The sequence below is a fragment of the Eretmochelys imbricata genome, chromosome 7 (assembly GCF_965152235.1).
Source record: "Eretmochelys imbricata isolate rEreImb1 chromosome 7, rEreImb1.hap1, whole genome shotgun sequence".
In the NCBI taxonomy this organism is placed as follows: Eukaryota; Metazoa; Chordata; order Testudines; family Cheloniidae; genus Eretmochelys; species Eretmochelys imbricata.
In genome coordinates, this window is record NC_135578.1 from 56,572,189 (window position 1) to 56,584,897 (window position 12,709).

Consider the following 12,709-nt stretch of genomic DNA (forward strand, 5'->3'; position numbering starts at 1 on the left):
CTTGTGGTCCACAATATGATAGTTTGAGAACATCTGACCTAAAAAACTCATTTTCACTGTTGATGATTTCACTCAGATTGAATAATGAAAATAGACTCGCATTATGTGAAGTAGATTTTTAGAACTCTAGCTTTACTAATTTAAAGTGTTACTACCAGAATAAGCATTTTAAAAAAAATGTGCTTTTAACTTGATTCCCTTCAGAAGGAAATGCAAGGCTTGAAATCCAGACATCACATAAAATGTCACTCAGTAACATGGCAGCTACTGAAAGTACTTGCCTGTTAACCACATTTATATATTGAATTTTCAGTAATTCAAATAGCTTTCCAATTTGAAGTTGCAGGTTCACTTCCTTTTCCGTGTGTCGTCTTCTACATTCTTTGTCACCTTCCCATTTTTGTCTTCTCTTCAGTCTGTTTCTTTCCCATTTGCTTTGCTCCCGCTCTATACCAAATAGCTGAAAATACCAAACAGCTGAAAAACATGTTCTTTTTGAAAAAGAAAAGGAGTACTTGTGGCACCTTAGAGACTAACAAATTTATTTGAGCATAAGCTTTCGTGAGCTACAGCTCACTTCATCGCATGCATTCCACTGAAAGCTTATGCTCTAATAAATTGGTTAGTCTCTAAGGTGCCACAAGTACTCCTTTTCTTTTTGCGAATACAGACTAACACGGCCGCTACTCTGAAAACTGTTCTTTTTGCGGTGAGCCATATTGCTAGTGCCAATGGGGATATTTGAATGGGACTGAGTAACTAGTGACTGAGCTTGGAAGTACAGAGGTGGGGTTAGTTATTATCTTTACTTGTAATATTGTATTCTCGTATTTGTGAAATTACCAACTAAATATACTAATGCACATTTAAAATTGCTTGTTGGCTCTGCAAATGTTCCTAACACAAGATGGCCTTTGGGAATGACTGTTAATGTTAGCTTGCTGCTGCTGCTTCATGAGTCCTCACTTAGCCTCTTCAGATAAGAAACTACTGGCAAGTGTGTCTCAATCTGTTTGTGGATAAAGTAGTAATATGGTGATCTAAAACTTTTTTGTTGTTTCTGTGTTTGGGGGAGAATGGAGAAGCAGGGACATTTGTTTAGGTACCTCAGTGCTTGCTTTATTAAGTGTGCTGCTCACATGTTACCTGCCAGAGGATGCATAGCCAATAGGAATTTCAAGCTCTGGAAATATGCATTTCCCCCCCTCTATCTGCTTAATTTGTGTTGTTAATTAGAGCTATCATTAATATGTTGTTAACATATTATTTTAATTTCCACAGATGATGTAATGCAGACCACATACTGTGAAATTGACTTGGACAAAGCAAAGAGAGATGCATTTGTGTATGCTATCAAAAATCACTATTGGTATCAGATGTATATTGATGACTTGCCAATATGGGGTAAGTGCTATATGTGCTATAACTTAAATACTTACATCATGTTTGTCAATCGTTGAGTGACTGAGTACTGTGCTGAGAGGATTAATGAGATCATTGTACTTATTGACTAAACTTCCTTAAGGGAAACTGACAGCCAACATGCCTCTATGTAGCTTAATAATAATAGGAATGAAAAAGAGGGTGTTGAAGGATTGGTAACTTTATTGAGGGAACACTTGTGGTGTTGAGTTTCAATATACTTAAAAACAGTGAAAAGCTGTTTTAACAATTTCTTCCCAAAAATATAGTTTTGCCAATGCTGAGTTTTAAGGGCTAAATGCTTCACTTGGATATGCACATGCAACTAAGTTTTTAGGAGTTGTGTGCCTAACAGGGCCAGAACTTGCTTTGTGGCACTATGCTGCTGGGGCTTGGCACTATACCACTCAGACTCAGCAAGCCATTTAGTTTTCAGATCACTTTAACTTTGTATTAATAGCCTCTGAGTTTTCTAATTCAGAGCACAATGGCCATTAAGTTAATCTCTAATGTCGTTAAAGGGCTTTATACAGTATTTGGGTGTGTAAAGTGAAATAAATTAATTTTAGTTGCTCCTTGATCTTCAGAAAACTTACCTTGCTCCTTGTCAAGGATAGTAAGCAGTCAAAATCAAGGACAAGAAATAAAGCTAGATTCAGTGTCATTGATCTGAATTTCTGCATGCTTTTTGTTAAGACTCACGTGTAAATGTGGCATCTTCCTTAGCAGCTTCTACGTTCCTAATACATAAAAATTAGTGGAGGAGTTGTGCAGGACAGTGTCTTGGTGTGGTGACTCTTGAGTCAATGGCACTAAACCAGGGATACGTAAATTATCAGTCTGTTCTTTCTGCAGTCTGTCTTGACTCTTTTTTTTTTTTTTTGGAAGTCCCCCTTCTGAGCAGGGATTTGTTGGACATGCTTAATTTGGTCTAGAAGTTGTGCTTAGATCTTGGATCAAAACTCTCCTTATCCAAATGGTGTCCATCTGTGACATCTCAACCTTCCTCGTACCCCCCCTCCCCCCTTATTTATGCCTAACGGGGAAAGGTTTTAGATGCCACTTGTACACTGGTGGCAAACTTTCTTGCCCGCTAAGTTTTGTGTCCACGTTTTTCTGCCAATGCAGATTTCCATCTTCTAATTCAGTCAAATTCTGCCTGTTTACATAGGTGCTTCAGTTCTCATAGTCTGATTATAGAGAGGCAGAAGTACGAAGTGGACCTTAGTGGAGGGAGTGGGAAATCTCAGATCAGTCTAAAGTGGCAGAAACAAGGGCTCAGCACAGTTAGTTGAATGAGAGCTTCTCTCCTGCTGGTTATACCAGGCAACTTAATTTCACAGATCTTACTATGGAGTTGAGGTAGGTGCTCTGTACTTAAAAGAGGAGGATCAGAGTTGAGTTGATGTAAACTCTAATTTAAAATGTTGTTAACTTTGGAATTAAGAACATAATTATGGCACATCTGCTCAGCAAGCTGTGTTTAGCCCATCAGGAGCTCTTTGGACCAGACCACAGCAACAGAAAACAACTAGGGTAGAGGGGGGTCTTCATTCCGCAGGGTTTCCTAATGCCAGATGGGGCTATTCCCTATATCTTCTTAGGGTCTACTTATACTCCCAGAAGATCTTGGGGATAAAGTGGCTCTTTCCCTAGAGGATTCCATGGTTGTCTGTCGTTCCCTTTCCTCTCCCTCAGAAAAGAAAAAGTACAAGAAGACAGCCTTATGAAACTGGATGTAAGCGCAAGGAAAAAGTGTGTCAAGTTTCACATAAACCTTGTGTTCAGGTGAATTATTTTTTGTCAGTTACAACACAAAGTTTTCTGCCCCTTCCCAGGAGGGATGTATGTGATTGTAGTTTAATAATAATAACAATAAAAAGACCAAGCCACTAGCCAGGATCCCTTTTGATAGTCAATATCCTGCATGATACTGCCCAAGGCTCACTCAGATGTTCTGCCCGCATCCTTAGCTCCTTCCCAGAGGCTCACAGCATTATAGATTTGGTCATGATTACTACCTTCAGGAGTGAAAGCTTAAAATATGTATTTTTCTGAGCACTTAACATTTCTCTAATAAACCATTAATATTTGGTCAACTGCCACTCTGGTTACTAGCTATTTCTAGTGTAATTCAAAGCTTTTCATGTATGTTTAGTACCTATCTGATAGGAAATTTAAGAGAGTTTAATGACAATGCAATATGTGAGGCAGTAAACTTCTTGGGTGGGTGATTGATTAAATTACTTGTTGCAATGATCCTCCAGTACAGTTAATGCAATTCTTATGATCTATTGGGAAAATCCTTCATTAATTTAAAACATAAGTTAAAATGTTCTTGTTGGAAGTTTGAAAGTTCTTCTTTGAGTGATTGCTCATATCGATTACAATTAGGCGTGTGCCGCGGGGCTTGCACAGTCGTGGGAAAGTTTTTTCCCCTAGCAGCACCCTTCGGGTCGGCTGTGGAGCCCCCTGGAGTGTTGCCTTCGTGGCGCTCAATATATGACCCTGCTGACCCGGCGCGCTCTCAGTTCCTTTTTACCGCATGTGACAGTCGTTGGAACTGTGGCGTCTTGCTTAGCAAGTTCTCCACGTTTCCCTAGCTCTTGTTTCTCGTTCTTATACCTTTTTATTTAGTTATTATAGTTTATTTTCATAGTAGTTCGTAGCAGTTAGGCTGGGGGGGTTTACCCTCCGTCCCGACCGCTTTTTCTTGGGAGGGCTTTCATGCCCAAGTCCCAAGGGTTCAAGTCCTGATCCAAGCCCATGCCAATGAGCAAACCCCACAACACTTGTCTGAAGTGTCTGGGGGAGGCTCACCAAGACCATAAGTACAGGATTTGCAACGGGTTTTGCCCTAGAACCAAAAAGGAGGGAGACTTTCGCCTTGAGCAGCTCCTTATGGAGGCAACACTTAGACCTCAGCCTTCTTCGGCATGGCAGGACCTGGCATCGAGTTCTTCCATGCGTAGCACAGCGGGGCAGATGGACTTTGGTAGAGACCCATGGCACTGGCGCTGAAACCGGCGGGATTGACCCGACACCACTCCCATTCCCTGGTACCGAAGCGGCACTGGAAGCAAGGGCAGAGTGGCTCTTCATCCCAGAGGCCCACCCCCCGGCGCCGGCCAATGGCACATGTCTTCGAGAGGGGCACCCAGTGCCGAAGCCTGCAGAAGTGGCACAGTTGACTTCAGTCCCGCAGGATGGACTGTTGAGTCAGTTTCCGTTGGACTCCCCGATCCACAGCATTGAGGAGATGCAGTTACCGTCCACTCCGGACACCTTTGCGGCTGCAAGGGACCTCATTGCCATGACGGTGCCAAGGTTGCCTATGATTTGCGCCAAACCTCTTGTACCACAACGTATGGCACCGTCTCGAGGCAAGGCAGCTATGATTTCACCGTCAGCACCGTTGATTGAGTCCTGGCACTGGTCGAACTCGTGGCACTACTCCAGATCGTGCCAGCCCTCCCAATCAAGAAGCTGATACGCACGTCGGTCACCTTCACGGAGCAGGTCCTGGATCTAGCACCAGCCTCAGCACTGCTCAACGATCCCGTGTAGTTCCAGGTTGCGGCTCCGCTCCCCAGCCTCACGGCTCCGCTCCCTGGCTCAGCTTCACTCGGCACCGCCCTGGCCTTCGTGGTCCCAATCCCGTTCCTTGGGCTCAGAGGTGGGGTCTAGGTACTTGGAATGGGACCGTCCCCAGTCAGGCCATGGACGCTCTGAGGTGGGGGCAGGGCTGTGGCCTGCATAGTGGCAGGGACCAGCTCAGTGCCCTTCTGGACTCCATGGGTATACAACCAGTCCCAGGGTGCCCAGTCTAAGGCTCCCAATCGGCCATGACTGAACCAAGAAGGCCGGAGGCCTAAGCCAGTCAGCCCACCCCTAGGGGTGGCTGAGGAGGTGCCGTGCCTGACCACCCCCCCCCCCCCCCCCGAACCAACTCCAACTCAGGTCCCTGAGCCGCAGGCAAACAGCAAAGCAGGTTATCAGGCTCCTGATGAGCAGTAGGTTCAGGAAGACCTGGTTCCCCCATTGGCCTCCCTGGACGAGGCTGTCACAGGCACTTCCATCTCTAGGCTGCCTCCCATAGACAGCCATGCCCACCAGGACCTTCTGCGCAGGGTGACGTGTATGTGGGCCTGCAGGCTGAGGAGGTGGTAGAGTCAGAGGAGCTGATAGTAGACATTCTGGCCCCAGAAGGTCCTTCGAGGGTGGCTCTGCCCCTCATCAAAACTATACAGGCCAATGCTAAGACTATCTGGCAGACTCCGGCCTCCATCCCCGCTACAGCCAAAGGGATCAAGAGGAGGTACTTCATGCCCTCAAAGAGGTACAAATACCTCTTTATGCACCTGCAGCCCTGCTTGCTGGTGGTTGCAGCTGTAAATATGAGAGAGGGGCAGCAGGCCCCAACGCCCAAATCCAAGGAGGTCAAGCATCTGGACTTATTTGGCCCCAAGATGTACTCTACCTGGGGGGCCCCAGCTCAGGATTGCCAACCAGCAGGCAGTCCTGAGCCGATATAATTTCAAATCCTGGAACTCAATGCTTAAGTTCAAGGAGTTTGTGCCATCTGAGTCCAGGGAGGAGTTTGGGGCTATAGTAGAGGAGGGCAAGGCACAGACCTCTTTACAGGCCTCACTGGATGATGTGGACTCGGCAGCGAGTACCTTGTCCTCAGGTATTGCCATGAGGCACACCTCTTGGTTGCAAGCCTTGGGCCTACCTCCTGAGATTCAGCAGACAACACAGGACCTGCCCTTTGATGGGGCAGGCCTGTTTGCGGATCAGACTGACTCTCGGCTGCATAGTCTAAAGGACTCAAGGGCGACTATGAAGTCCTTGGGTAAGCACACCCCAGCAACCCAACGGAAGCACTTCAAACCCCAACAGCCGTGGCAGCACTCCTACCCTTCTCAGCTGAGGCAGGACTTTTACAGGTGGAGGGGAAGGAATGGCAGAAGGAAGCCTTCCAGCCCACCGTCCAGACAAGGCCAGGGCCCGACCAAACCATTGTCGGCTTCCAAGCAGGCCTTTTGAAGGGACGCCCAAGGACAGTGCACCAGACTCACCCCTGGATCCTTCCCCACGCTTTTTGAATCGTTTGTCCCACTTCTACCATGCATGGTCCCAAATAACCTCGGACTGCTGGGTCCTCCACACAGTGGAAGCGGGATACTCTCTCCAGTTGTCCTCCTATCCTCCCTCCTTCCCCGTCCCTCTTCAGAGAACCCCTCACGAGCAACTCCTTTTCCAGGAGGTGTGGGTGCTCCTCGCCATAGGAGTGGTGGAGGAGGTTCCTCAGGACCTAAGGGGTAAGGGATTCTACTCCTGATACTTGATAATCCCCAAGGCCAAGGGGGGGTCTCAGACCCATCCTGGACCTGCGTGGGCTCAACAAATTCATGGTAAAGTTGAAGTTCTGCATGGTCTCCCTATCCACCATTATCCCATCTCTGGATCTGGGAGACTGGTATGCTGCCCTTGACATGAAGGACGCGTACTTTCACATAGTGATTCATCCAGCGCACAGGGGCTTCCTGGTCAACCACAAACATTACCAATTCACTGCCCTTCCATTTGGCCTCTCAACAGCCCCCCGAGTGTTCACCAAGTGCATGTCGCTTGTGGCTGAGAATTTTCTCTTGGAGTGCTGGGAATGACAGAAACTGGATTTTCAGTAACTGGAACCTGTTAGCATTTTTTTAGTGATTCTTTGTGCTGAATACTGCATTCCTGCTGTTATTCATCGGCCTTAACATCGGTTCAGCTGGTTTCCGCAAGATTACCACCCTTGGGAGGCCTACTGTAGACTTGCCTGCCTGCATTTTAAGCACCATATTTTAACAATGTAAAATGTTCCTAGTGTAGACAAGGCCTTGGTGGGTTTTTTCTTGATTCAGCTTGTTACTGTGTCTCCTTAATGGGTTAGCTGAGCCCTACCGTGTGCTACTGATAGAAAACAAGTCTGTTCTGAGGAGTTTGGGGGAATAGAATCCAAATGGCATGGCCTCCTGCTATGAATTCTAGGCAGTTTATGCTTACCTTAGTTGGTGAAGCAGACCAATTTTCTTAACAGGTGTCAAGAAATCTGAGCTTCCATCAAAATGGTCTTCTTTTTATGACTGTCCTAATTTTGCCTATGAGCATGGTAGAAGTTTGCTTGCCAGCGTGTTCTATTCCTTCTGGTTGTCCACCATGGGAGAGACTGTTAGGCCATGGTTGGATTTACCAGTTTAACACACCATCAACACTTGAAGTTACCCTTAGGAGGAAAGCTTGGAAGGTCTGGAAATGGAAGAGTGTTCGCTAGACTATATCTAGATAGCTTACAATAACTCTTATTTGTAGACAATGAAAAGGCATTGACCTCAAATTACTGTTGGAAGGACTGCATCTGATTCACTAACATCTAGAAGGTTACCTAACCTTTGTTGCTTTTAAATTGAATCCAGGCAAAATGAGATGAGTGCTTTTCTTTCTACAATGCCAAGGCAGATAGTAGATAGACTGACTGACTTGGCTCTATGGCATGCAGTCTCCTTGACTGGGTGTAATGGTGTGTTAATATACTCTTTCAAGAGGTGGTTGATCTGAATATCCTTTTAGCCGTTTCGAGATCCAGTGTGTCGTGGCTTTGGGCAACACCAGCAGAGCAGATGTGTCAGGCTGAGTAGCATAGCCACAAATCGGCAAATGTTCTTCCTGCACGGTGTACGTGAGGCAACACTGAACAGAAGAGCTTGAATGAGACATGAAGTAAAATACTATCTTGAAAAATAAAGAGCATAGATAACCTTCAAGTGCTGTTTCTTCTTACATCTGTTCCTTTGGGGAAACCCTTTCCCTTGCTTTTGAACTGCTTGTTTCTTTTTAGACATGTCTTCCTATATGTTTGCACTTTGAATGCTGCTATTATAAGAGGTAGAAGTTCTTGATTCTGAATCTTACTTTCTTTATGAAGAGATTGAGGTGATTTTTATGTTTTTATACATGGCTCTTCACCACAGTTTGTAGCTGTCAAAGACCTCCTGGGTTTTTGAGGTGTTATGAAGAACCTGAACGATGTGTCTTGAAGTTATTCTTAAGAGGGAGGGTATCTGTTCCATGGCTGAGGCCCATGTACTCAATGGCAACCTGAATCTAACTTTTATGGCAAAGTCCCTGGATTCTGTGGAACTTTTATGTGACAGATCAGAAATGTTGCAGCAGCTGCATGAAAATCAAGAAATTTGTAACAAATAATGAAAATCCATAATGCAATCAGCCCAGTGTTTCTCGTGGTGTCTGATCACTTCTCTACTTGGAGTTGAGGAGCACCTCTAGGATTAGGATAGGATCAGACTGGATATTTCTCCTAAAATGATGTGTAGCAAAATAGTTAAGTGTTCCTATTTTGCTTTGTCACTCAGGAAATGGAGATGAATGGGACCATGAAAGATCTTGCCAGTGTCCGTCAACAAAAGTAAAGCAGTCAGGACCTTTCGTTTCTGACAAACAGCAGAAAAATTTGAGTGCAAATGAGGACACAATGTGTGGGGGAGTGTGATGAGGCAGAGGTGGCAATAATGAATGTGGGATATAGAATGGATGTGAAGTGAATCATAGAAGAGGAAAGAGTGAGTGAGTGAAAGGATAGATGGAACAAGGGAGAGAAGAAGGTAAGAGGGGGAGGCCGTGGAATTAGAGTTTTGGTCATAAACTTTATACTGGCACTCAGATGAAAAGATAAAAAGAACATTGATACAACTGTGTCTTGCATGACTAATATGGTCCTTGTTATCTGCACCTGTACATTTACTGTGATATCATCACTGTTTGCTGGTCTAGCAAATCAGTTGCTTGAAGGTGCAATGCTATCAAACGCACTTGCTCAAAAACAAGGAAGACTTAAATGTATGTCCTGATTTTTTTTTATAATGGTAATTTAGCTACCGAGATTATTTTTGTAGTGTGACATAGTATATCGAATGTTCATGAAATTATTCACAAAATACTCTTGAAACATGCTTGTTTCATGTTGTGTCTTATACAATACTTGTTTCTTCTACAGGAATTGTTGGTGAAGCAGATGAAAATGGGGAAGACTATTATCTTTGGACCTACAAAAAACTTGAAATTGGTTTTAATGGGAATAGAATTGTGGATGTGAATCTGACAAGTGAAGGAAAGGTCAAATTGGTTCCAAATACCAAAATCCAAATGTCATATTCAGTAAGTAATGCAGGAATATACAAGGGATAAGAAATTCTGCAGAGTATAGTACTTTAGGAATAGTTACTTACATATCCAAAACTGATGTCTGTGTTTTTACAGGGAAAACTGTCATAAGTGAAGATGCATCTTTTCCATAACTTGCTGTTTGTAGAATTACATTTAAAGTGCTGATATCATGCATTTAAAACAACTAACTGAAGCATGTAAACAGGGTGGCTTTAATGTGGATTCATGGTTCAGTTGCACCCACAGAAATCATGAAACTAGGGGTGTAAAACTGGGCATACATACATTTCCCCCGGAGCTGTGTGGACGGGAGGGGGTAGCCCTGGGGGAAGGAGGAGTATTGGCGAGCGAACCCATCCCACACTCACTGCTCAGCAGCTGCTCCTGTCCCACAGAGCTGAATGTTGTGACCTGGTGCATAGTATTGCAGTGCCACTCTCACTGAAATTTGGCCTGACTGTCCTTCTCTCATGGCTTTGGAGAAATGCAAAATGTGTCTGAAAGTGTGTATATATTGGTCTTTTCCTAAGTCACGTTTCATGCCTAATAACACTAGCGTATTTGGAAGCAAATTTCAAATCTACAAGTAACTTTCATATCTAGTACACAGGTTTCAGTTTGTCCCAGGGCAGTTTACATCAATGGGTAGTTGAATGACCTGTGTGACAGATGATAATGGTACCTCAGTCCTATGCAGAGCAAGGTTCCCCCTAAATGGGCAAGCAGGGACCATGGTCTGATCAGCTCCTGCTGTGCAGAGGTGCTTTGTCACGAGGAGGCATCTCTCTCCTGCCTGGGAGGAGAGAGTTCCCACGGCTGCCAATGCTGTTGCTGGCATTGGGAAGAAGCTTGGCATGAAGGTCTCAGTATGCACCCACCAATGATTGAGGAGAGGGGAAAGCACCCCTCTGACAGAGGGCCTCCTGGATATAGCAGAAAAGAGGAAAAGTAAGAGTACTGAAAGTAAAAGCAGTTTAATGTTGTAGTTTATTTAATGAACTGGTTGCTAACAGTACATACACGCACGCTTGCTTATGTGTACCTTCCACTACGCTGCTTTATTTTAACAGACAGTCTCACATTTACACTTAAAGTACTTCGTTATTAACACTAACACATCTACCTAATGTATTAGATTTTTCTTAACATAATGGATTTTTAACGATGTCGCTCAGGGGTGTAGATAATTCATACCCCTGAGCAACGCAGCTGGGTCGACCTAACTTTGTAATGTGGACCTGGCCTACAGGGTACCTAAGGGCTTGGCTACACTTGCAGATGTAGAGCACAGGGAGTTAAACCAGCCTTTGGAGACCGCAGCAGGGAAAACACTGCCGTGTGTTTACACAGTCAGCTGCAAGCGCACTGGCATGGCCACATTAGCAGCTCTTGCAATATCACAAAGAGCAGTGCATTGTGGTAGCTATCCCAGTGTGCAAGTGGCTTTTCAAATGTGGTGGGCGGGTGGAGTGTGACAGGGAGTGTGTATGTGCGGGAAGAGACTGTGTTTTGGGGGGCTGAGAGCGTGTCAGCATGCTGTCTTGTAAGTTCAGACAGCAGCAGACTCCCCTCCACCACACACACACACACACTCTCACAACAGTAGCATTCCACAGTAATGGTTTGCTTTGTCCTGGAGCATGCTGGCTGGCTGTCAGAAACGGAGGAGCTTTGAAAGGGGATAGCCGCATGCCTGCAGCCGATTTCAAAACAATGAGAAGAGTGGCCATTTGACTTGAGGGGATTATGGGACGTTTCTGGAGGCCAATCATAGCGCAGTAATGCAACAGCTCATCCACACTGAGGCCCGGGCTGGGTGCAGCAAGCTTTATGCTTCACATGGAGATGGATGACCAGGAGCGCTCCAGCTGCAGAGTCCAGACGCTCTAAGTGCCTTGCCAATGTGGACACCTCAGGAGTTAGGGCGCCCGGGGCTGCTTTAATGCGCTCTAACTTGCAAAAAGAAAAGGAGTACTTGTGGCACCTTAGAGACTAACCAATTTATTTGAGTATGAGCTTTCGCTGTAGCTCACAAAAGCTCATGCTCAAATAAATTGTTTAGTCTCTAAGGTGCCACAAGTACTCCTTTTCTTTTTGCGAATACAGACTAACACGGCTGTTACTCTGAAATCTAACTTGCAAGTCTAGCTAAGCCCTAAAACTAATCTTCTTCTTTGTTCCTAGATGTGCTTTCTCAGCTGAGGGTTGGAGTAGTTTTGCAGGGCAGCATGGTGAAGTATGCATTGCTGTTGCTTATGCTCTCTCTGTTCTGTAGATTTCAGTCTTTAGGGGCTGTCAGCCAAGCTCCTTTTGTGATCTCCTAAATTCATTTTTAAACTGAAGAAAAAAGTTTGATATGGACAGTTTCTAAATCCCTGTGGCTTTATGGCTGAGCAAGTATTGCGGGCTTTTCAAGTGTAAATCTTTTCTCTCCCCAGGTGAAATGGAAAAAATCAGATGTGAAATTTGAAGATCGGTTTGACAAGTACCTTGACCCATCTTTCTTTCAACACAGAGTATGTAGTTCTAAAACAGCCATATAAAACTTCCTTTGAAATGTACTCTGGTTCAGAAAGGCCAGTGGAACAGTTCTCCACGCTGCTCCAGTTGCTTCTGTTGTAGTGATAAAGGAGAGGTAAAATGTTTTGGAGGTGGCTTTGTCCCTTTTGAGAAGGGGGCAGATAAAATACTTAAAAATGTAAAAATGGCTCAATCCAGTTGATTTTATTTTTAACATGAGGTAACTTGTGGAATAGCACTCTTCATGGAAAACTTTTCTCTGCAGCACCCGGTAAGTTAAGAAGGCAGCGTGTATGAATTCTTATGAACAGTTACTCAAGTGGAACAGATGCCAAAGATTCAGCAGGGAGCACACATTGTCCTGCTTCATGAGAATCATAGAATCATAGAATATCAGGGTTGGAAGGGACCTCAGGAGGTCATCTAGTCCAACCTCCTGCTCAAAGCAGGACCAATCCCCAATTAAATCATCCCAGCCAGGGCTTTGTCAAGCCTGACCTTAAAAACTTCTAAGGAAGGAGATTCTACCACCTCC

The 12,709-nt window shown here is 44.8% G+C and overlaps 1 protein-coding gene across 2 annotated transcripts in view; it reads left to right on the forward strand.

Annotated features, from left to right (window-relative positions):
* The window catches only part of TM9SF3 (transmembrane 9 superfamily member 3), an 83,661-nt gene that overhangs the window by 25,820 nt on the left and 45,132 nt on the right, over window positions 1–12,709 (forward strand). For both annotated transcript variants that reach the window (XM_077821176.1, XM_077821177.1), the window contains exons 3-5: window positions 1,282–1,404; window positions 9,485–9,645; window positions 12,093–12,170. In XM_077821176.1, the coding sequence (XP_077677302.1) occupies window positions 1,282–1,404; window positions 9,485–9,645; window positions 12,093–12,170 (362 nt within the window). The remainder of the gene's footprint in view (window positions 1–1,281; window positions 1,405–9,484; window positions 9,646–12,092; window positions 12,171–12,709) is intronic.